Source organism: Coregonus clupeaformis, chromosome 26 (assembly GCF_020615455.1).
Source record: "Coregonus clupeaformis isolate EN_2021a chromosome 26, ASM2061545v1, whole genome shotgun sequence".
Classification (NCBI taxonomy): domain Eukaryota; kingdom Metazoa; phylum Chordata; class Actinopteri; order Salmoniformes; family Salmonidae; genus Coregonus; species Coregonus clupeaformis.
This window is the reverse complement of record NC_059217.1, coordinates 36,073,966-36,099,137: the sequence shown is the minus strand read 5'-3', so window position 1 is coordinate 36,099,137 and position 25,172 is coordinate 36,073,966. Positions and strand designations below refer to the sequence as shown.

Here is a 25,172-nt window from a genome sequence, read left to right as displayed (position 1 = left end):
CTGTTCCCAAAAAGACGTGGTAAAGGTTGAAAGTCTGCCTTATTGGACCTTAGAAAGCCAAAAGTAACTTACATTTGTGCAAAGATAGTAATAATATTCATAACGATATAAAAACAATTGTGCTTTAACTCAGTGCCTTGCATTGTATGTGGGTAATGTATGCTTCCCTTCCAAGTGTAGCTCCCACTTCTACCACAGATGCACCCTTCTTGTTAGTGCACTAACCTTTCCCCGTCCCCTCCCTAGGTTCCCTAATAGAATGGTGCTGGGCCGCACCCACATCAAGGACGTGGCAGCCAAGAGGAAGATTGAGCTCAACGGTTATGTTCAAAACCTGTTGAGGAGTTCCACAGAGGTCACCCAGGTGACTGACACACACACCCACCTTACCATCCACCCACACACACACACCCACCTAACCATCCACCCACACACCCACCTAACCATCCACCCACACACACACACCCACCTAACCATCCACCCACACACACACATCCACCTAACCATCCACCCACACATCCACCTAACCATCCACCCACACACACACATCCACCTAACCATCCACCCACACCCACACATCCACCTAACCATCCACCCACACACACACATCCACCTAACCATCCACCTACACACACACCCACCTAACCATCCACCCACACACACACACACACCTAACCATCCACCCACACACACACACACACCTAACCATCCACCCACACACACACATCCACCTAACCATCCACCCACACACACACATCCACCTAACCATCCACCCACACACACACACACACCCACCTAACCATCCACCCACACACACACACCCACCTAACCATCCACCTACACACACACACCCACCTAACCATCCACCCACACACACACACCCACCTAACCATCCACCCACACACACACACCCACCTAACCATCCACCCACACACACACACCCACCTAACCATCCACCCACCCACCCACACACCCACCTAACCATCCACCCACACACACACACACCTAACCATACACACACCCACCTAACCATCCACCCACACACACACACCTAACCATCCACCCACACACACACACCCACCTAACCATCCACCCACACACACACATCCACCTAACCATCCACCCACACACACACATCCACCTAACCATCCACCCACACACACACACCCACCTAACCATCCACCCACACACACCCACCTAACCATCCACACACACACACCCACCTAACCATTCACCCACACACACCCACCTACACAAGAGTTATAAAAGCGCAATGCACTCCATTTTCACTGACCATTTTCTCTCTCTCTATCAGTGTGATCTTATCTATACATTCTTCCATCCGATCGCAAGAGACGACAAGACGGAAGGATTGGAGGCGACGGCCAGAGCACCAGGTAAACCTGAGTCCTACTCTGCCCAATTTCTCTACGTATGACCATTGTCGCAGCTACAGTTTTTAAAATGTGATTTGTTCTGCAGAGGCGCCACCGTTGAGTCCCACCTCAGGCAGAGTTGAGGGGGAGGTGAAGCTATCCGTGTCCTACAGGAACAGCACACTCTTTATCATGGTCATGCACATCCGAGACCTGGTGAGTACGGTGGCTCACAGGGCCCAATCCTAACTAGCGCACAACTCAAAACATTTGGCATTTTTATAATGAATTTATACTTTTATCCTCAGCCTTACAGAGGGGGCTGAGGCAGCGTGGTGGTTAATTTACCATTAAACATATCTCAAGGGACATTTATTTGCCCCTGATGGGATGAATAAAGTTGCATTGGATTGAATTACGGACGTGAATCCTCAGTTTGGCCTTACCCAATGCACCATTAACTAGGTCCATGTCCATCCGCCTGCTCATAGGTATCTGAGGAGGGGACAGACCCTAACCCCTATGTGAAAACCTACCTGCTCCCAGACCCCCACAAAACCTCCAAGCGCAAAACAAAGATATCCAGGAAGACCAGGAACCCCACTTTCAACGAAATGGTGAGTGAAATCGGTGTAGGCTATTGGTCATTTCCATTAGGGCCCTGTAGCAAATTGTCATAGTTAACGGCTTTGTGTCCTGACCTGCTGTGTCACTTTGTAACTGTTCTCCTGATCTGTTTGTGTGACTGATCTAACTCATACAAACTGCTGCCTACTCGGGCTAACTGCTGCCTACTCGGGCTAACTGATGCTAGCATGTGCTAACTACTCTGACTACCTCCTCCTCAGCTGGTGTACAGTGGCTACAGCAAGGAGACCCTGGGGCTGCGGGAGCTGCAACTGAGCGTGCTCAGTGCCGAGTCGCTGAGAGAGAACTGCTACCTGGGCGGCGTCACGCTCACACTCAAAGACTTCGACCTCAGCAAGGAGACTGTCAAGTGGTACAAGCTGACCGCCGTGCCCTACTTCTAGACGACTCCACCTGAGAACAACGCTGCTTCTCGCCTCTCTTAGAAAACTCCCGAGATACACCCATATAAGGGCAACGGAACTGGGAACTGGCCACACCCCCCAGGGTGGTGCCTCAAATCCACCCCCTTCCTCCTCAACCTCAAGGCCCTGTCCAGAAACCCCTCCTAGCTCCTTAAGGCCTGTCCAGAAACCACCCCTAGCCCCTTAGGTCCTGTCCAATAACCTCCTATAGCCCCTTACCCCCTTAGGTCCTGTCCAGTAACCACCCCTAGCCCCTTACCCCCTTAGGCCCTGTCCAGTAACCACCCCTAGCCCCTTACCCCCTTAGGTCCTGTCCAGTAACCACCCCTAGCCCCTTACCCCCTTAGGTCCTGTCCAGTAACCACCCCTAGCCCCTTACCCCCTTAGGTCCTGTCCAGTAACCACCCCTAGCCCCTTACCCCTTAGGTCCTGTCCAGTAACCACCCCTAGCCCCTTACCCCTTTTGGCACTTCATGTAGATCCTAAAGAATTATAAGCAATATGGTTGTAGCACCGACCTTTCAGCTCTACACAAGTGCCTAAGAGATAGATAGGGGCTAGGGGTTGATTCTGGTTGGGGCCTTTCTCGCTCTCTGTCTCTCCCTCTCACTAATCAAGTTTGTTTCCTCATTGTAGCAAACAATCTCCACTTATTTTGTTTGTTCAAAAACTATAACACAGGAGCTGTAATGTTTTGTACATTTTGACATTCGAGGACCAAAACATCTTAGCTTCAGAAGAGTGTGTATATAGGTTGACACTTCTTTTTTTTTTTTGTTGAAGTGGCTCATTTTTACATTATTTTTTTCCTACGTAAACAAATAGGAAGCGTCTGGTTTCCTGCTAAGCTAGCTGAGAACGTCTGGGAACGTACCCATCACAAACCAGTCTCCAGGAAAGAGAGTGATCTTGTGTTATCCAATCACGTGCCAAAAGAACTGATGATGATGGCAAACCACTCTCAAAGGGGAAGCGAACATGGTGCCTTGTTTGTGTTCACAATCTCGTATACACTCCACTTTAGCCTTATCGCAATATATTTTATAAAAAAATTGTGATAACCCAATTGAAAAAAAGAAATCTATTCTGTCAAATAATGTCAACAGTTCTTCCAGTGTGAGCAGGGTTCTGGACTAGCATCAGAAGGTGTTGGAACGATCAGCTCCCACTTGTATGCATACTACCATGTATTTTATATGGTAAATACTTGACTCCTTTTCACTGCACCTTTTTGGGGATTTGTATCACGAACATTCTCTTGTCTGTGCATTTGATGGTGTAGGATAAGGTTGCCTCAACACTGATCCAATGCCAGTTTTTCTTTCACCTCCTATTGGTTTTAAGGGTAGGATTTGGGGTGGGGTAAGCTGATCCTAGATTTGTGCTATAGGGGTAACTCTGAATTGGAGCCATCAGGACAAAAAAAGGGAAAGACATCCAGGGCAGGAGATACACTGCTTCCTCTGAGCCGACTACAAACCTAAAGATGAAATAATGAATTTATCCGGGAGTGGTTTTAAAGAGAATGTCAACAAAGACAATTATGATAAGCATCACTCACACTATGAATAGTGACTTGATCCACTATTTTAATGACTGTATGATTTTCTATTAACATGGCCAGTTATTTATTCTTAATTGGTTACCTTAACCCGAATGAATCGGTGTGTACTGTAATCCCTCTTTCCTAAAGCAAATTAAATGTTTTTTGAACAAAGATTGTGACAGTGTTTTTTTATGATTCATGTTGGGAAAGGGCCAATAGAATCAGTCATATTGACTCTCATTGAGAGTTATTGCACCAAAGAAAGGTCTGTATTTCCATAGCCCAACAACTGGATGTTCCGTTTTTCAGGGGAAATTTAAAAAAGAGAGCCTGTAACGCTAGCAAGGCGACACTCTATATTAACTCCTACACGTTTACTGGATTGGTTGATGGACAGTGCAGAAGAGAATCTCTCCCAAAAGTGTTTTTCTATTCCTCAAGACCAGTATGTAGGAGATCTATTTTCAGGCGTTTATTTTACGCCTGCACGTTAGGTTAGTATTTCCATGCACCTGATTATCTCTCGAGGATCCAAAGCCTTGGGTTCTCATTCGAAATATTAACCACAGCGCTGCCAATATGAACAATAGTCCTGAAACTCTTAGGCTGTGTTAAGACAGTGAGACCAATTCAGATATATACTTTTGACCAATCACGTAAGATCTTTTCACATCGCTTTTTTAGAGCTGATCTGATTGGTCAAAAGACCAAAATTGGGCTGCCTTTCTAAACGCAGCCTTACTGTGTGCGGTTTTAACAGATTCCCACAGAGGTGTTTTTTTTTTGCGTGGCACATTTACCTGAACTACGGAAAGTCAGGAGGGAACTCTGAAAAACGTTGTCTCGAAGCTGTGTTAAATAAACCTCATTGGAAATCTGTGGTAAAACAGCTAACGGTAAGTGTACCTTTTGTATTTGTAAAGTGATTTTTGGATGATATTTAAGTTGCGTGTTCAAGGTGTCCAAAACCTCGGCACCCCACAATTAGCCAAACAATGATAATTTTGCAGTAAAAACCCAAGTTAGACAGGCCAAGAACAAAGTCAATTTTCCTCATGCCAGCTAGGGTAGAACAATGACTTATTCCTTACAGTTATGTCTGAATTATTCCACAAAATAGCTTTATGTGGGGAAAAGTTGTGCAGGAAACATTTTCCAGGACATTAAAGCTTGTTGGTGAAACCTAGCCAATTTAGCGGGAAATCTTTCAGGAATATAATTACATTAGAGTAAAAATTGAAGACTTCACAACTTATTTAACACAATGTTTGGAATGAAATACCAAATAGATTCTGTATTGACTAAACATATTTTCAACCAATTGATCTTGAGGTGTTATTTATGTCAACAAAATCCAACACTTCCAGACTAGTGATGGGTCATGCGCACAAGCATCGGCTCTGAGAGCCGGCTCTTTGTAGTGAATCAGAAGAGCCGGCTCGCATCGAGTGAGAGCCGGCTCCCAGTTTTTTGCCCATTCGCTGCTTAGGTTTCACTTTCACAGAGGTCTGTTATGATTGGCCAGCATGGCGACCAGCATGCGGCATTCACGTGAGAATTAAGGATGTGTAAACAGAGAGGGGGGCGGGGCAGACACACCACTTGACTCCACTGCAAGTGAAGAGAGAGACAGAGCGGACTGAGGAGCGTGTGTGCGTCTTGCATTGTCGTGTCGTTTAACTATGAGTGACACTAGAAAGCGAAGCAGCATCTGGCTGCAGTTTAAAGATATTGGGAACAAGAAAGCAGAGTGCCTTCACTGCAAAACGAAGGTCACTATAAGAGCAGGTTCCACCACAAACCTGCATAGACATACAAGAACTGTCCATCCTACAGTGCAGTTAGAGGAGAGAGGGCAAGCCAGCTCACCATCTACTGATCCTGGTGTGTCTCATACCAGAACAACAGCTGCTGTAACGTCTACTGCCATCCCCATGCGTGCAAGTATAACCTCTCCTACTGCAACTGATGTGATGGAGGGGAGACTATGTATTGTTGCCACATCAGTTCCTTCTGAGAGAATCTTCTCCAAAACAGGGCAGATACTCACGGAGAGGCGAAATCGTATCAGGCCTATCAGCCCATCCAAGCTGAGGCATCTGATCTTCCTGAATGCCAACCTGCCCTGAGGACTAATGCTGTTTGCTGGAGTTTGGTTCTGGTTTTGATTCTGTTCTGTGGATTTGTTTGAAGTTTATTGTTAATTTGTGCAATAAAAAAGTTTAATTGAAATAAACAAATGTAAGAGTGGTTTTGTCACAGAATAAATGCACAGAATTAGGCATTATAAGGTCTCTCATAAAAACACTGAAAGCAAAAGGGTTTTCAACACATAAACCATGATTTTTTTTCAAAGTTAAGGTAAAATATAGGCTACAAAAGATCCTAAATAAAGAGCCGTTCGGGAGTCGAAAGAGCCGGCTCTTCTTTGGGAGCCGAGTCAAAAGAGCCGGCTCTCAGAAAAGAGCCGAACTTCCCATCATTATTCCAGACCTCCTTCAGATCTTTTAATTGAGAGGACTGACTTTTTTTAGTTTGAGACATATTTTCCAGATGAAGTCAAAGGTCTTGTTGATCACTTTACAGGTAGAGGGGTTTACAAATAAAGATAATGAGGGGTAGAAAGCTTAGTGGCTTAGTGGTTAAGAGCGTTGTGCCAGTAACCGAAAGGTCGCTGGTTCTAATCCCCGAGCCGACTAGGTGAAAAATCTGTCGATGTGCCCTTGAGCAAGGCACTTAACCCTAATTGCTCCTGTAAGTCGCTCTGGATAAGAGCGTCTGCTAAATGACCCCCCCCAAAAAATTCAGGATTGTGGCTATCTAGTCAAGCGCATATGACGTCATTTTCCACGCAGGCGCAACATTGTTCTTTCAGTCTCGTGGAGGCCCTCTCTTCTTCTACCGCCATCATGGGTCGCATGCATGCTCCCGGGTAAGCTTTCTTTTCAACGTACAAAAGTGTTTTTCTAACATCTGTTATTACATGTATTTACCATTTATACAATGGGAATATATTGTGTACACATGACATCCACATTGAACCGTCTAAATTGCCCCAGTTCCAATAAATGAGTTTGAACAAGCTAGCCAGCAATAAGCTAGTTACCGCTAGCTAAGGTTAGTTAGCCAACACACTTAACTGCATTCATGTGGGATGTACGTTAAACTCGGTAAGTTAAAGGATCCAGCACATGTTTAACACTGGCTTATTAATGAGTTAGCTAGTCAGGCCTACTCCCTGGTTAAACATTTTAGTCTTATTGTCTGCAATAGAGCCGTTGGCTAGTTAGTATTTGACAGACTTCACTAGCTAGCTATAACCACCTCAGTCGGTTCATTGAATTTGTAGGCAATGAATTGCACGGTACTCACATTTTTTCAACTTGTTTCCTGCCACAGTTTACTTATAAGTTGACAAACTAATGTGAATATAATTATTGTTGCAGAAAGGGCTTGTCCCAGTCGGCGCTGCCTTACAGGCGAAGTGTCCCCACTGTAAGTATAACGGTTCATCAATATTGTTGGGTCAATATTGGTCTGCTGTATACTATACGAGTGGATGTAGGCAACTAGTGTCTACTATCTACATAAGACTGGTAAGTAAGGTGGGTGGACACCTACCTGTTGCAGTCCTTTTTTATCTGAATTTAACTTGCCGATACTTTCTGAATTCTTCTCACCAACACTTTCCGACCTCATCTCATTGATCAAGACAGAACAAAACGGAATTCAACAGCTTATGTCAAGTTGCAGAGCGTTTGGAGTAAACTGTTTCCGTGGCAAAGCGTTAAATTATGGTGTGCAACTAATGAGTCCACCCCAAAGTACTGCATGTCACAGTGCAATTTGGATTAAGAGTCGTTATGAATGACACCCAGATGGCACATTGTATATTATTTGGGGCAGCAGGTAGCCTAGCGGTTAAGAGCGTTGGGCCAGAAACTGAAAGGTAGCTGGTTGGAATCCCGGAGCCGACTAGGTGAAAGATCTCTCAATGTGCCCTTGAGCAAGGCACTTAACCCAAAATGTAATTTGTGCATGGTGCAAAAAAATAAATGAAATAACTAGCATTTTCTGACTGCCTGGTTATCATGGACAACTAGCCACAGGAGTTTATAAGCCACCAGAGCCTTCCAAATCCAGAATGAAGTATCGACAAGTTACGTTTGGGTAAAATACTTCTGTATTTGGTGAGTATGGTGCCAATACCAATATGTATCTGTAAGGGAACGCCACATACCGGGTTACAGAATGTGGCTAGGGGTTACTATCGTCATTTCCTGATCTGCTCACTGGACACGGATATGAAACGGTTCCTCAATCCCGGGGTGTATTCATTACATATTGTTGCAAAACGCTTTAGTACGGTGCAACAAAAAGAGGAAAATTATCAAAGATATGCCACGTTCTTTAATAAAACGCCGCTTTCCAACTCCAAGCTAGGTAGCTAAAGCAGCCAGGCCATTGTATTCCGGCAGCTTTTCATCCCAACAAGCTTCACACTTTGATGGATTCCAATGGCCTGCTTTAGCATTAGCTTGGAGATAGAAAGCTGTGTTTTATGAATAAGCTAAATGGATTTTGATCATTTTTATTCACTACTTTGAGTTGAGGGTTAATCGGGAGAAGCCTATGCCAACTCAAGGCCTGGATTGAGGAACATTTTCATATCCTTTTTGAGTCTGGGATCCGTAAGGTGATCATTGGATGAACAGTCGGCCCTCATCGTCATACTCCGGCTATAATACTCCTATGGTCTTCTCTTCCAGTGGCTGAAGCTGGCCTCTGATGATGTCAAGGAACAGATCTTCAAGCTGGCGAAGAAGGGATTGACCCCCTCTCAGATTGGTAAAGTTAACAAGTACTACCACTGTGTAATAGGAATTTCCACAAAAGGAGAGCTGTCATTGATAATATCAATTTAAAAAAATCTATCTGGTTTAATACTAGAATTCAGGGAGAACACCTCCAGCACAATTACAGGAAATGTCTAACTGGGCTCTTGGAGACAGGCGCTTTATATTCTAATCAGGTCGTACAAAATGTTCTCTAAACATTTACATTTAAGTCGTTTAGCAGACACTCATCCAGAGCAACTTACAGTGAAAACATGAATACAGAAAGGGGAAATGGATAAATATGCTAAGCATTGTGTTAATCACTCTTAAAGCTGCAATATGTAACTTTTTGGGTGACTTGACCAAATTTATATAGAAAAGAGTTTGATCTGTCATTGGAAGCAAGTCCAAGAAGCGGTAGATCGGTTCTATGTGCGCTATTTCTGTTTCCCCTTAAGTTTAGATTTTTGCGTCTTTTGGTTTTGTACACCATTTTTACATTTTAGTCATTTAGCAGACGCTCTTCTCCAGAGCGACTTTCAGTTGAAAATAAAATATTTTAGGTTATGGAAAATATATTTCACATCGGTTTAGATGGTACAATGATTCTCTACACTATACTTGCTTATTTTGTCACATAAACTGAAATTGGGCAAACTATTCGAATTTTAGCAACCCGGAAATGCCGGAGCGATTTCTGAATAGTGGATCTTTAACTGAATATGATCTGTAGAGAGTCATTAACTTTACTTTGTCTGTTCCATAGAATTATTACTGACTCAGCCCCTAGGTACTTATCATATTATTTAACTTATATTAGAGATGTCCACCAATACAACACCAGAGACTCTATTGCCTGTTTTTAAATTTAAGAGTGTATCCGTTAAGACCTTTTTATATACTGGCGCTGTTGACTGGAACAAACTATCACAGCAACTCAAAGCACGTGTTTACCATAACGTAATTTTAAAATAATGTTCAACAAAACTGGCAAATACAGTTTAGGGACCACAATGGAAATATGTCAGCCTTTTTTGTGATATCCCGGTCATGTTATTTTTTTTAAAACTGGCAAATACACTGAGCAAAAATATAAACGCAACAAGATTTTACTGAGTTGCAGTTCATGTAAGGATATCGGTCAATTGAAATAAATGAATTAGGCCCTAATCTATGGATTTCACATGACTGGGAATACAGATATGCATCTGTTGGTCACAGATACCTGGATCAGAAAACCAGTCAGTATCTGGTATGACCACCATTTGCCTCATGCTGCATGACACATCTCCTTCACATAGAGTTGATCAGGCTGTTGATTGTGGAATGTTGTCCCACTCTTCAATGGCTGTGCAAAGTTGCTGGATATTGGCGGGAACTGGAACATGCTGTCGTACATGTCGATCCAGGGCATCCCAAACATGCTCAATGGGTGACATGTCTGGTGAGTATGCAGACCATGGAAGAAATTGAGCATTTGCAGCTTCCAGAAATTGTGTACCGATCCTTTTATATGCTGAAATATGAGGTGATGGCGGATGAATGGCACAACAATGGTCCTCAGGATTTCTTCAGGGGATCTCTGTGCATTCTGTAGCGTATGCCTGCCCATACCATAACCTCACCGCCACCATGGGGCACGATGTTCACAACTTTGACATCAGCAAACTGCTAGCCCACACGACGCCGTACACTCTATCTGCCATCTGCCCGGTACAGTTGAAACCGGGATTCATCCGTGAAGAGCACACCTCTCCCGCGTGCCAGTGGCCGTCGAAGGTGAGCATTTGCGCACTGAAGTCGGTTACGACGCCAAACTGCAGTCAGGTCAAGGCCCTGGTGTGGTTGACGAGCACGCAGATGAGCTTCCCTGAGACAGTTTCTGACAACTATTTGGTTGTGCAAACCCACAATTTCAGTAGCTGTCGGGTGGATGGTCTCAGATGATCCCGCAGGTGAATAAGCCGGATGTGGGGGGTCCTTGGCTGGCGTGGTTACACGTGGTCTGCGGTTGTGAGGCCGGTTGGACGTACTGCCAAATTCTCTAAAACGACATTGTGGATGCGGCTTATGGTAGAGAAATTAACATTCAATCCTCTGGCAGCAGCTCTGGTGGTCATTCCTGCAGTCAGCATGCCATTTGCACGCACCCTCAACTTGAAACATCTGTGGCATTGTGTTGTGACAAAACTGCAGATGTTAGTGACCTATTATTGTCCCCAGCATAAGGTGCACCTGTGTAATGATCATGCTGGTTAATCAGCTTCTTGATATGGATGGGTTATCTTGGCAAAAGAGAAATGCTCACTAATGGATGTAAACACATTTGTGCACAAAATTTGAAAAACTTTTTGTGAGCATAATTTTTTTCAGCTCATGAAACGTGGGACCAACACTTTACATGTTGCGTTAATATTTTTGTTCAGTATACAATCTATCAATATTCATATTAATAAGTATTCATATTAGTAATAGCAAATTATTTTCCTCTGTGGCAGACAATCCATGAATGAGAGCTTAGTATCTATTTGTTGTTGAGCTTGATTTAGGCTAGCTCATGTGCCTGTTTCTTCAGAATGCGTTGTTGTCATGCCAAACAGACAGGCATCCAGCCTTGACTTAGGTCATTTCTCGACTGTCAAGTTGACTCTGACCCTTCCTTCCTCCCCCTCTGTGTCCAGGTGTCATTCTGAGGGACTCCCACGGTGTGGCCCAGGTACGCTTTGTCACCGGCAACAAAATTTTGAGGATCCTCAAGACCAAGGGCCTGGCCCCAGACCTCCCAGAGGACCTGTACCACCTCATCAAGAAGGCTGTGGCTGTCAGGAAGCATCTAGAGAGGAACAGAAAGGTGTGCATAACATAAAAATGTATTTCCTTGTTGTAGGCTAATGGCTGATCAAATATGGTTTGATGGGTGAAATCTTGTCATGACAGAACAGTGTTGACTTCAAGGGACGGAGGTTGTGTTTTCTTATGCTGCATTGCATTCAGAAAGCTGTCCCTTCAGCCCCTCAGTCACACTATTGATCTGATAGAAGTGAAGGTTACGGGGTAGAAACTAGACGGTGCGCTACGTCTATGGAAGTTAGCGAAAAGGGGACCAGATGTCAGGCAGGGTTTGAAAGAACCAGAATGCATGTGTTGCGTTCATTACACACACACACAGCATGCGTTTTGAAATGGAAGGGGTACTACCAAAGCTTGTCAAACAAGGATGCCCGATTTTTTTCATTTTCTGTTCGCAAACAATTTCCCCCATTTTGAGTCTATTAAGCAAGACACGTTGCTTCCAGAGGCAGTTTGGGACTCGGTAGTGAGTGTTGCAACCGAAGACAGACGATTTTTATGCACTTCAGCACTCAGCGGACCTGTTCTGTGAGCTTACAGTTGACTGGGGCAGAGCAGAAAATTATGAACTGACTTGTTGGAGAGGTGGCATCCCATGATGGTGCCCCGTTGAATGTCACTGAGCTCTTCAGTAAGGCCAATTTACTGCCAATGTTTGTCTATGTAGATAGCATGGTTGTGTGCTCGATTTCATACACCTGTCATCAACGGGTGTGGCTGAAATGGCCGAATCCACTAATTTGAAGGGGTGTCCACATACTTTTGTGTATATAAAGTGTATGTTTTTGAGTGCAGCATATTTTGAGCCATATCATGGATAGCACACTCCCTTCTTGGCCAGGTGTTTTTGTACTGCATGTGGGAGGAGTCATGTTCACTCTTCGTGAATGGATTGTCAAGTTCTTTGTTTCTAGATATGCTAATATCTGTACCCCTGTTCTTTGCAGGACAAGGATGCCAAGTTCCGCCTGATCCTCACTGAGAGCAGGATCCACAGGCTGGCCCGTTACTACAAGACCAGGAGAGTACTTGCTCCCAACTGGAAGTAGTACGTACCAAAACCTCTGTCAGGGAAATGTTTTACCCCTGATAAATCCGTGAGGTAGCTTAGTGGTTAAGAGCGTTGTGCCAGTAACCGAAAGGTCGCTGGTTCTAATCCCCGGGCCGACTAGGTGAAAAATCTGTCGATGTGCCCTTGAGCAAGGCACTTAACCCTAAATGCTCCTGTAAGTCGCTCTGATTAAAGAGCGTCTGCTAAATGACTAAAATGTAAATGTATCAAGCCTCTGTCTATGCCATTTATCCTGCACAATTCATTGTCCTGCTCTTTGCTCTGTAAGAGCTAAGATATTTATTTTGTGCCAGAGGAACATTGGAGCTCAATTAGCAGAGTGGCTGCACTGTGCCAACTCTACCAGTCACCTTCATACAGCACTGTATAATACACTCCAACCAATGGCTTAGTTCCTGGGATTGCCAGCACCCTGGTCATTTGATTCACATAGGCTGATTGACTGATCTGGGGTCAGATAGAAAGGATAAGAAAGCGAAAGTCATTATTTAAGATTTTAAAGTAAAGCCTTGAAGTGAAAGTGTGGGGTGCCTGGATTTATGTTGGATTTTGAAATGCCCGGATTTATGTTGGATCTTGAAATGCCCGGATTTATGTTGGATCTTGAAATGCAAAGTAGTTATTTGTATTCTCCTCATGGTTGGTTGGTTTGGTGTTTCACTTTTGGATTATGAGAGTAGTAATGTGCTTTCCTATTTGTAATAATTTCCTTCTGTTTCTGTTCTACAGTGAGTCATCGACAGCTTCTGCTCTGGTGGCATAATCATCATCACGTTTTGGATAAATAAAGAATTTGGATTGAAATATTTATTTGTCTTTATTTTAAGAGGAAACGTTTGAGAATAGTTTGTTTGGCTTTATGTAGCCCACCAATGAATAACAGTCGGAATGATATGGATAGTGAAAGCTTCTATCTTTGTTATTGTGATGTCAGACATTTTAATCTACACTAACCGAAAGGGTCAGCCTCAGCTGGCTGGCTCGGGAATTTACTGGCACTTTCACTGCGTCACTAAAACACGTAATTTGAGGGAGTGTTTACAATGAGGATGTACTTGGGTGTGACTGACACTTACCTTGTCCAATCACATCATGTTATGACGACACGGACTTTATATTAGGGCAGTGTCGCACTAGTTTGACATTCACTCTTTACTAGCTACAACAACAATAACAACACTGAGAATATGGCGCCACTAGTCAACATTTGAGATTTTAATATAGGTAGAAAGACATACTTCTGGTGAAAATGAAGTATTTTCGTACAGTACGACAACTGACGACGGAGAGTAATCTATTTGTTTTAGACGAGGAATATCAGAACACGTGAGGATAATTCCTAGAATCATCGACATGGCTCAAGAAAAAATGGCATCAAGTGTTGGTTTTAGGAAGGGTTCTCATCGGACTGCGATGGAGAGGTTTGGCGAGGGGGGTATGGCGCTTCTACCTTGGACCAAGCACGTACTGACCGTACTGTGGGAACAACTACGGGTGTTGGTCCATGTCATTTACTACAGCTTCTTGGCAGGTAATTTGATGCAACAGAAACCTCACTGTTCATTTTGTATGTGTGGGAAATGTGGCCCTGGTCGGACTGCTAACTTGTGTTTTGTCCTGATACCATAAAACAGACGACCGTAACACAGGGTTTCTAAACCCTACTGTACTTTCTTTGGGAACATTGGGTGGGTTCTTAAATTCACTCTGGAGTGCCAGAGTGACCTCTGGTCGTTCGTAAATTCAGAACGTTGTGAAATTGTCCGTTCGTAAATTCAGAGCGTTGTCAAATTGTCCGTTCGTAAATTCAGAGCGTTGTCAAATTGTCCGTTCGTAAATTCAGAGCGTTGTCAGATTGTCCGTTCGTAAATTCAGAGCGTTGTCAGATTGTCCGTTCGTAAATTCAGAGCGTTGTCAGATTGTCCATTCGTAAATTCAGAGCGTTGTCAGATTGTCCGTTCGTAAATTCAGAGCGTTGTCAGATTGTCCGTTCGTAAATTCAGAACGTTTCGCTCTCGGAGCGTTCAGAACGCACACTGGACGCTCTGGCGGAGGAGTAGGGTTGTCCGAGAGTTCTGGTCTCACAACTGCAGTCAAGCACCCAAGCTAACTGGCTAAAGTTAGCTAGCTTGCTAGCTACTTCCAGACATAAATGAGAGAACACCTCACTGACCATTTTACTTGCCCTAGCAGAGCTGGTTAGGCTGTTTTCATGTTATCCAGAGCGTTGGTTACTGTGATGCTGGCAACAATTTAATTAAGCCTTTTTGCCGATGTTTACTGACACCAGCCATATTCAACGGGTGTTGAGCGTTCGTAAATTCAAAGTTATTCTCCGCTCTGGGACACTCAGACGAGAGTGCTCTGAAATCGGAGGAGATAGCCAGAGCGAATTTACAAACGCACCCAATATATCGGTAGTTTACGTAACTTATTTTAGAACACTGGCAGAATGTACTAGTGACGTTACAAAGTAACAAATGTCGGATATTGAACTACTGTTGCCATAATATTGTCAACAAATATATTTTTGTTAATTGTTAAATCCATACAGTCTGGTTTAATCAGGCAAAAGAGGACATTTTGGGAGAATTTGATATTGAGCCAAATCTTTTTGTTTGATTATTTTAACAGTTTTCCAAATGTTCCGGTTTGAAGTCCACCTGAGAATCACGGACGAAACTGGTCAACACGTCCAGCACATGACTACTGCAGCAAATCAAGCCGAATCCTTTCTCTTCTCCTCATTGTTTGACAGTGACGAAAGCGTCATGCTTGCTGGCTCTAACACCCTATCGAATTTCTGCGGGGACGTGGGTGATTCCTTCTCTGGGAATTCCCACTCAGGGGCCCTTCTGTCCAGCCTACGGGCTGAGGAGCTGTGCTGCGGATTGGTGGACGACTTTGTGTCCCGTGCCACGATGGATAGCGAAGATGGACTGTGCCTTGGACATCACCCCAGCTGGAAACTGGGCTTTCCAGGTGACTGGAACCTGTTTATGAGCAGCACTGAAAGCAGCTCCAGCTCGGATGAAATGTGTTGCAAGGAGAAAGTGTTTGACTTCAAACCCAAACATGACACCACCGAAGATGATATGGATCTTAGCTGGGGAAAGGAGGATGACCGAAACATGGGTGAGTTTGACAGCGAGGACAGTAAAGCACTTTGGGAATCCTTGTCCATCTCCAACGACCCCTACAACCCCTTCTCTTTCTCCGCCTGCATTTCAAGCTGCTCCAATATGGGGGAAACAAAAAATGAAGATTGTGTTGGGAGCAGCCTCGATTGTAACCTATCCAGCAGGCCTGGCGAAGAACTTCAAGAGACCTGCGGTGGCGTGAGCTTCTGGAGCAGCCGTTCAGATAGCGAGAGCAGCTGGGGGAGTTCAGATGGTTCGTGCGCAGACCTGGACAAAGAGGAGAGCGAGAGGCTCTGGGAGCTCTTCACCAGCCCCACCGACCCATACAATCCCCTGTGTTTCACGGCATCTGTAGTCAGCTCAGTCCCTCACACAGAGAAAGCACTTACACACTCCCAGGAGGCTGAAAGGGCCTCAGTCATGACCTCATGTTCTTCTGACACAGAGAGGGAGAGCGTGGGCCCTTCCTCCTTTGAGGATGACGAGGAGGAGCAGCTGTGGAGGTCCATCTCCCAAAACGACGACCTTTACCACCCTCTGAACTTCCGTGCCTGCCTCCAGAGATTCCCTAAAACCACAGAGCCACCTGCCTTCAGCACAAAAGACCCACTCACCCCACAGAGCTGCCCCACACAGACACCACCCGGCCATGCTAAGCAGAGGGGGACCAAAAGCCCCCAAACAACCAGTCCTACAAAGCCTTGTCTACCCAAGAGACAGCTGAAGCAGCATTGCCACCCAGTTACTACACTGGTGCCCTGGAGGAGACCAGAAGCTAAAGTAACACAGGAAGACAAGGACAAACAACCTCTAAAAAAGGTTATTATAGTTCTACATCCCTCAGTCTATAGTCCTAGTTCTAACGTTACCACCTTAAACATGATATACTCCTATCACATCATCCATATAAACATACACAACCAAACATGGACTATTTATAGCTCAAATTGACATATTAGCTAAACATGAACACACAATAAATCCAGTTCACACTACTTGAATATTAGGAACTGAATATTAGGATGGGAGAACCACTTATTTACTCAGAAATACTTGGTATTAACAACCAATGTATGTGATAAAAAAAAAAAAATAGGTCATGTCACTTGTAGTTTATGGTGAGGTCAGTCAACATGACTATTGCCTCATAAGCTCGCACTAAGTGTGATTACCCAAGCCCTTGTTTATGGTTGATTAGCAACAACAGGTTGTTATGACTAACCCCGTCATGTGATACGAGTCAGCAGAGAGTTCAGTTCCAGTTAATTGGTGTTGTGCAAGTCTCTCTGCCAACACTGCAGTCACCTGCTCTTGGTACTGGATTAGAATGTTACAGATGGAACTAAAACTGTCCGTTGTGTTAAATTCTACACTACAATAATGTGAGATTGAAGAAGACCTTATCTGACTGACACGTGTGTACCTGTTGTGTTTTAGGTGCGGTTTTCACCACTTGTTCAGGTTCACGTGATGCATACTTGGCCCTTCGCTCGGCAGGCGTCTCGCAAAGGACCCTGGGAGGAGCTAGCCCGAGACAGAGGACGGTTCCGAAGGAGGATCCAAGAAGCAGAGCAGGCCATTGGCTACTGCTTCGGTCAATCTCACAGAGAGAAGATCTGGGCCAATCTGCTAAGCATTTCAACATTGGCCACACCCCTGGTCCATGAGCTCCGAACATAAATGTTTTTCCATAATTTTCTATTGAACTTTTGACTGGTTGCAATGCAACATGTGTTTTTAGGTCAGTTATAAGAAAGGTGGTCCTAGGCCAATAGGATTTGTCATCAAATTTTACCTGCACTGTACCTCAACACTCAACTGTGACTGTTGCACTGATTTTATATTTATTTTATATTTATTATAGTTATTAACCTTGTATTTAATGTACTTTTGTATGCCTTACTGACTGACCCAGCAATGTAATTTATTCATGCCCTATGGAGCTTGTTTTTATTGTAAATGTTTTAAGTGTTTGAATTGTATCAGTTTTGAAATCTTAATCCAGATAAGTGGTGTATTTAGAACTATAATAATAAGCAGATGGTATTTGTGATCATACTGTAGTTCATAAATAAAACCTTGTTTCACACCATAATCATAATGGACTGTCTATGTTAATCTTTACAGATTCAGAATTTTCCTAAGCAGGTTAAAGGAAAGATTCACCCACATTGAATGTTATATCGTTTTTGTGCATCTCTGAGCGGTGTGACATTCAAAATGGCTGAATCTTGACTTTAACATGAGCATCTGCTTTTACATGTCAATTACGTGAACTTTCGTTTGTGTGATTGATTTATTTTACTGTAAAGCAGTGTTGTTACCCTAATTCAGTGGCCTGAAACTGATGGTTTTCAGGCCAACAAGTTGCATTATGATGGCTTGCAAAGTGATGTGTAATTCCTATTGGAATCCAGCCAAAGTGGGGATATCCAACATTTTGAATTTTTATTCACCAACAACCTGGATTCAGGATGACTGCCTGTTAGGAAGCAGTGATGGATTGTTCGCGAACGAACGGCTCTTTTTGGTGAACGTTGGGAACCGAATAGCATCGGTGAAAGAGACATTCATTTGGCTCCCTGATTTGCCTACTGCTGCTACTGTTTTTTTAGTTTAAAACAACCATTATCTACAAATAAGTTACAAAATAATTATCTGAAGATTGTGAATCCTCATTGCAGAAACAGTACACAGTGGGGAGAGCGCATCATTGTGGTCCACGCTAATTTTTGCAGTGACCTTACATTTTTTTGCAGGCAATCTAATAATTTGACCAGGTAAACATGTATTTGATCGTGCATATCATGATCTGACACAATGGTAGCTTAATTTTTGAGCATTACATTAGAGATTTTCAATTTTGTCATGGTTCTTGGCATAGAATTTAGGAGTTAGAGATCCTAATACTATTTTATGTATTCTATGGTTCTAGGTCAATTTTCAAGCATTTTGAATGATGAGCCGTTGGGAGTCAAATGATGCGGCTCTTTTACGTGAACGGAGACAAATGATGCAACTCACCCAAAATACTTAGAATGCCCATCACTAAACTTTTGGGAAGAATAAGGTATGAGACTACCTAAAGCATCTAAACTGGAACAACCATTTCAGTAACGGGTGCAATAAATCCAAGTAACAGATTGGATTAGTTTAGAAAAATGTATGTTATTTACATTCCGAGTTCTTCCCGAGTGGCGCAGCGGTCTAAGCCACTAGTACGGACCCTGGTTCGACTCCAGGCTGTATCACAATCCGGCCGACATTGGGAGTCCCATAGGGCGGCGCACAATTAGCCCAGCGTCGTCCGGATTTGGCCGGGGTAGGCCGTCATTGTTAATAAGAATTTGTTCTTAACTGACTTGTCAAGTTAAATAACGGTGAAATAAAAAAATTTCCAAAATATTTGAGTAGCACAACATTAATTAATCAATTCTAACTGCAACAGCAATTGTTAGATACAATAGTACATGCGAAAGCATAGATATTGAAACAAACAACTCTAAAAATCAACCTGCGGTAGAGCATGCTGGGAAATATGATAATGAGGGGTGTGGTTTTGGTTTAACGCTGGTTATTAACACCAACACTGGGGTTATTTTACACCACTGAGTTAATTTAACACCTGAATCAACACTAGAAATCTAACACTGAAAATCAACACTAGGTAATACTGGCCAATTTGCTGTGTGTAGCTACAATATTAGGAGTATATACTTTGACCCTCTTGTGTGGGGTCAACCAAACCTATATGTCTATCACTATTACACATAAGTCAGTTCATGTCAATAACTTCAATGACTAATGATATGGACTTAGGGTTGGATTCAATCTGTATCACTGAAGTTCAGCGTTAAAGCGTGATTGAAATTTAAAGGCAATGTTCCTCAGTTAGCGGAGACTGCATTCACTGTAAACGCTGCATATGTTGGCTCAATCAGAAATTACTTTTACATTTTGATCGTGCAATCTGTAACGCTTCAGCGATACAGATTGAATCCAGTCCTTTGTCACGTCTAGATTCAATGCCTTTTGTGGGCACAGCCATTACATGTAAAACCATTAGGCTTTCTGTCTCAGCTTTAGCATTGTGGTGAAGTGCTTACAAAACAGGCAGGGTGTGGTCACCTGGGGTGTGTTCAGTGGAGTGAAAGTTCACAACGCTGGAGATAAAAATGTAATTTATAGAACTCGCATGAGTCAGTGACAGAGAATAATGTCCATTTTAACCTACACAATACCAGGCTGTCTGTATTTTCTGTATAATGTTGCATCTTCCTGAATAACTCCCTGTATTCACAAAAACATTCTCCACAATCCACATCATAAACCTAGTCACCTATATCACTACATTACCAAAGGTATGTGGACACCTGCTCGTCGAACATCTCATTCCAAAATCATGGGCCTCCACTCTTTTGGGAAGGCTTTCCACTAGATGTTGGAACATTGCTGCAGGGACTTGCTTCCATTCAGCCACAAGAGCATTAGTGAGGTCGGGCACTGATGTTGGGCGATTAGGCCTGGCTCGCAGTCAGCGTTCCAATTCATCCCAAAGGTGTTCGATGGGGTTGAGGTCAGGGCTCTGTGCTGGCCAGTCAAGTTTGTTCCACACCAATCTCGACAAACCATTTCTGTATGGACCTCGCTTTGTGCACGGGGGCATTGTCATGCTGAAACATGAAAGGGCCTTCCCCAAACTGTTACCGCAAAGTTAGAAGCACAGAATCATCTAGAATGTCTTTAACGTTGTAGCGTTAAGATTTCCCTTCACTGGAACTAAGGGGCCTAGCCCGAACCATGAAAAACAGCCCCAGACCATTATTCCTCCTCCACCAAACTTTACAGTTTGCACTATGCATTCGGGTAGGTAGCGTTCTCCTGGCATCCGCCAAACCCAGATTTGTTCGTTGGACTGCCAGATGGTGAAGCGTGATTCATCACTCCAGAGAACCCATTTCCACTGGCGGCGAGCTTTACACCACTCCAGCCGACGCTTGGCATTGCGCATGGTGATCTTAGGCTTGTGTGCGGCTGCTCGGCCATGGAAATCCATTTCATGAAGGTCCGGACGAACAGTTCTTGTGCTGACATTGCTTCCAGAGGCAGTTGGAAATCGGTAGTGAGTGTTGCAACTGAGGACAGGCGATTTTTACGCTCTACGCACTTCAGCACTCGGTGGTCCCATTCTGTGAGCTTGTGTGGCCTACCACTTCGCGGCTGAGCCGTTGTTGCTCCTAGACGTTTCCACTTCACAAAAACAGCACTTACAGTTGACCGGGGCAGCTCTAGCAGGGTAGACATTTTACGAACTGACTTGTTGGAAAGGTGGCATCCTATGACGGTGCCATGTTGAAAGTCACTGATCTCTTCAGTAAGGCCATTCTACTGCCAATGTTTGTCTATGGAGATTGGCGGTGTGTTCGATTTTATACACCTGTCAGCACCGGCTGTGGCTGAAATGGCCGAATCCACTAATTTGAAGGGGTGTCCACATACTTTTGTGTATATATAGTGTATTTTAATCTATCCCTCTCATTCACACCTTTATTCACTTTATTTTATTTACACACTCACACATTTCCCCCTCCTGCCCACTCACTACTAGATTTACTCACTCTCATTTCCAGGGAAGGTCCCTTCGAGACGGCATCCATCCTCAGAGAGACTACTGCAAGGATTGTGTAAGATGAGTTAAAAACAAAAGTATGATGAAATTACTTCCCTGGAGAAGAAATCAATTAGCATGTCCCCTTGACACACTACAGGGAAGCCTCCAGCAGGATGGTGTAAAGGTCGGCAATCGCTGACATGACTTTGCAATGCTTCCCAGCAGGTGACTCATGTGACAGATGCTTGGGTGACATTTTTTCTTGTTGAGTGTTTTGATATGTTGCACTCAGTAAGCACCACACCAAACCCAGTCTTACTGTCTAATTTATCCCTTGTTGCGCTTAGACGCAGTTCTGCTGAGAAGCTTTTAAGGAGCCACAGATCCATCAGATTAGAGGATAGGCTTCCTGGTATGTCACTAATGAATGCTTAATTCTATTCTATCCTACCTTAAGTCAACTAGTCACTTAAATTAACCTTTTATCTACTGTTGCGGTGAGGTGTTGTTTTGGGTAGCAGATCGTGATGAAGAAATGTACAGTGCCTTGCAAAAGTATTCATCCCCCTTGGCGTTTTTCCTATTTTGTTGCATTACAACCTGTAATTTAAATGGATTTTTATTTGGATTTCATGTAATGGACATACACAAAATAGTCCAAATTGGTGAAGTGAAATTTAAAAAAATAACTTGTTTCAAATAATTCAAAAAAATAAATTACGGGAAAGTGGTGCGTGCATATGTATTCACCCCCTTTGCTATGATGCCCCTAAATAAGATCTGGTGCAACCAATTACCTTCAGAAGTCACATAATTAGTTAAATAAAGTCCACCTATGTGCAATCTAAGTGTCACATGATCTGTCACATGATCTCAGTATATTTACACCTGTTCTGAAAGGCCCCAGAGTCTGCAACACCACTAAGCAAGGGGCACCACCAAGCAAGCGGCACCATGAAGACCAAGGAGCTCTCCAAACAGGTCAGGGACAAAGTTGTAGAGAAGTACAGATCAGGGTTGGGTTTAAAAAAAAAACTGAAACTTTGAACATCCCACGGAGCACCATTAAATCCATTATTAAAAAATGGAAAGAATATGGCACCACAACAAACCTGCCAAGAGAGGGCCGCCCACCAAAACTCACAGACCAGGCAAGGAGGACATTAATCAGAGAGGCAACAAAGAGACCAAAGATAACCCTGAAGGAGCTGCAAAGCTCCACAGCGGAGATTGGAGTATCTTTCCATAGGACCACTTTAAGCCGTACACTCCACAGAGCTGGGCTTTACGGAAGAGTGGCCAGAAAAAAAGCCAGAAAAAAATAAACAAACACGTTTGGTGTTTGCCAAAAGCCATGTGGGAGACTCCCCAAACATATGGAAGAAGGTACTCTGGTCAGATGAGACTAAAATTGAGCTTTTTGGCCATCAAGGAAAACGCTATGTCTGGCGCAAACCCAACACCTCTTATCACCCAGAGAACACCATCCCCACAGTGAAGAATGGTGGTGGCAGCATCATGCTGTGGGGATGTTTTTCTTCGGCAGGGACTGGGAAACTGGTCAGAATTGAAGGAATGATGGATGGCGCTAAATACAGGGAAATTCTTGAGGGAAACCTGTTCCAGTCTTCCAGAGATTTGAGACTGGGACGGAGGTTCACCTTCCGGCAAGACAATGACCCTAAGCATACTGCTAAAGCAACACTTGAGTGGTTTAAGGGGAAACATTTTTTAATGTCTTGGAATGGCCTAGTCAAAGCCCAGACCTCAATCCAATTGAGAATCTGTGGTATGACTTAAAGATTGCTGTACACCAGCGGAACCCATCCATCTTGAAGGAGCTGGAGCAGTTTTGCCTTGAAGAATGGGCAAAAATCCCAGTGAAATGCCAAGCTTATAGAGACATACCCCAAGAGACTTGCAGCTGTAATTGCTGCAAAAGGTGGCTCTACAAAGTATTGACTTTGGGGGGGTGAATAGTTATGCACGCTCAGGTTTTCTGTTTTTTTGTCTTATTTGTTGTTTGTTTCACAATAAAAAATATTTTGCATCTTCAAAGTGGTAGGCATGTTGTGTAAATCAAATGATACAAACCCCCCCAAAATCAATTTGAATTCCAGGTTGTAAGGCAACAAAATAGGAAAAATGCCACTGTAGTCCCCCGCTGTCATTCTCTATCTCGCAATAATTCTCGCGTGGGTGATGCTGAGGAAAAGAGAGAAAGTGATGCTGAGTGAGAAACAACAAGAGATAATGACATTATCCCTCCCTCTTTCATTCTCTCTCCCTCTCTTGTTGTTTCTCTCTCAGCATCAATCTCTCTCTTTTCCTCAGCATCTCTCTTTTCCTCAGCATCTCTCGCTCTTTTCCTCAGCATCACTCTTTTCCTCAGCATCTCTCTCTCTTTTCCTCAGCATCACTCTTTTCCTCAGCATCTCTCGCTCTTTTCCTCAGCATCACTCTTTTCCTCAGCATCTCTCGCTCTTTTCCTCAGCATCACTCTTTTCCTCAGCATCTCTCGCTCTTTTCCTCAGCATCACTCTTTCAGGGTATCAGTAGCCACGGTGGTCTTTGTGACCCGTTTCTAGGCAACAGCAGGCAGCGGCGGCGCATGGCGGAGTGGTGAAAGGATTGCAGGGGATTGCAGCATGTCTGCTGCTATCGCTCCTTGCGTGGTAGAGAGGCATCTCTGGGGTCCTAATTATCCTCCTACCTCCCATGCCTGACGCAACACAGCAGCAGCTATTGTGTCTGATACAGATAGATACACAGACAGAGGCATGGGCAGGTGAGCCTCTTGGTGTTGTAATGTAATAAACATCAGTGTGTGTTGTTTCTGTGTTACATGAGGTGTCTGTTTTAGCTCAGTGACTGACATGCACCTTTCATTTTTACAAAAGGAAATCATTGTTTTGGTAACACAAAGGTTTGAAAAGTTATGACGCAGTTATGAGCATATAGTTATGAACCCTCATAATGTTTTACAATCATCTCATAGCGACCCTCACTAAATACAAGTCAGTTGACATTTAGATACATCAAGAGACATAACATATTATAACCTTTATTATAAGATGGAATGTATGTCCTAAATTGGTTGTTTTTACATTGCCAGTACAGAGGCATTATCCAGAGTCAGTCCATGTCTCAAAGCTGTTTCTTGGATCTCAATCACTTTGAGTTTCTCACAGACATCAACCTTGTTCTCACACAGTTCCATCACAAAAATTCAGGGTCAGATTTCCATTGGGAGTCACACAGCATATTTTTTCTGGCAAATGTTGACTTTATAAATGAAATGCTTGATAAGATGCATTTGATTTCCTCATCTGACAGATTTGAATTCCACTGAAATCTATTGTTAGATGATGCTATGATGAAAAGCTTTAGAATGTGTATTAATTGCCACGGTATGGTATAAAGACAAATTGCATCTACATGGAGGTGGCCAAATCACTAGCCACCTGTAGAGGGCTCATATTCATGCTGCTCTTCTGCACCACAACCAACAACAACCTATGAACTTACTAAGTATTGATAAAGCATATAGCTACACATTTATTATTGACAAATAACAATATTTAACCGGCAGAATATCTATTGTCAAAATGAATATATTGCCACAGCTGAATTTCTTTAGTTCAATGCTTCCCTTGTCTCCCCCTTCTGGCTATTGGGATCAAATCC

At 43.6% G+C, this 25,172-nt stretch overlaps 3 protein-coding genes and 1 non-coding gene across 4 annotated transcripts in view; all 4 read left to right on the top strand.

Moving 5' to 3' along the window:
- The window catches only part of LOC121540715 (phosphatidylinositol 4-phosphate 3-kinase C2 domain-containing subunit alpha-like), an 83,934-nt gene extending 79,787 nt beyond the window's left edge, over positions 1–4,147 (top strand). The window contains exons 29-33 of the mRNA XM_045207839.1: positions 247–364; positions 1,316–1,397; positions 1,483–1,592; positions 1,868–1,993; positions 2,225–4,147. Of these exons, the coding sequence (XP_045063774.1) occupies positions 247–364; positions 1,316–1,397; positions 1,483–1,592; positions 1,868–1,993; positions 2,225–2,407 (619 nt within the window). The 3' untranslated portion in view covers positions 2,408–4,147. The remainder of the gene's footprint in view (positions 1–246; positions 365–1,315; positions 1,398–1,482; positions 1,593–1,867; positions 1,994–2,224) is intronic.
- Positions 4,148–6,834: 2,687 nt separating this feature from the next.
- On the top strand, positions 6,835–13,538 carry LOC121540716 (40S ribosomal protein S13). The gene is made up of 6 exons (XM_041849759.1): positions 6,835–6,906; positions 7,421–7,469; positions 8,744–8,822; positions 11,494–11,663; positions 12,610–12,710; positions 13,464–13,538. The coding sequence occupies exons 1-6, from the start codon at positions 6,884–6,886 to the stop codon at positions 13,495–13,497; spliced, it is 456 nt and encodes a 151-aa protein (XP_041705693.1). The 5' UTR covers positions 6,835–6,883; the 3' UTR covers positions 13,498–13,538.
- On the top strand, positions 12,967–13,096 carry LOC121541018. Its single transcript, XR_005995662.1, has one exon. It is a non-coding gene; the product is annotated as a small nucleolar RNA SNORA19 (small nucleolar RNA).
- A 333-nt stretch (positions 13,539–13,871) lies between the features above and the next one.
- LOC121540717 lies at positions 13,872–17,969 on the top strand. The gene is made up of 3 exons (XM_041849761.2): positions 13,872–14,265; positions 15,369–16,693; positions 17,312–17,969. Exons 1-3 carry the CDS (start codon positions 14,088–14,090, stop codon positions 17,552–17,554), a joined length of 1,746 nt encoding a protein of 581 aa, XP_041705695.1. The 5' UTR covers positions 13,872–14,087; the 3' UTR covers positions 17,555–17,969.
- Positions 17,970–25,172: the final 7,203 nt, after the last annotated feature.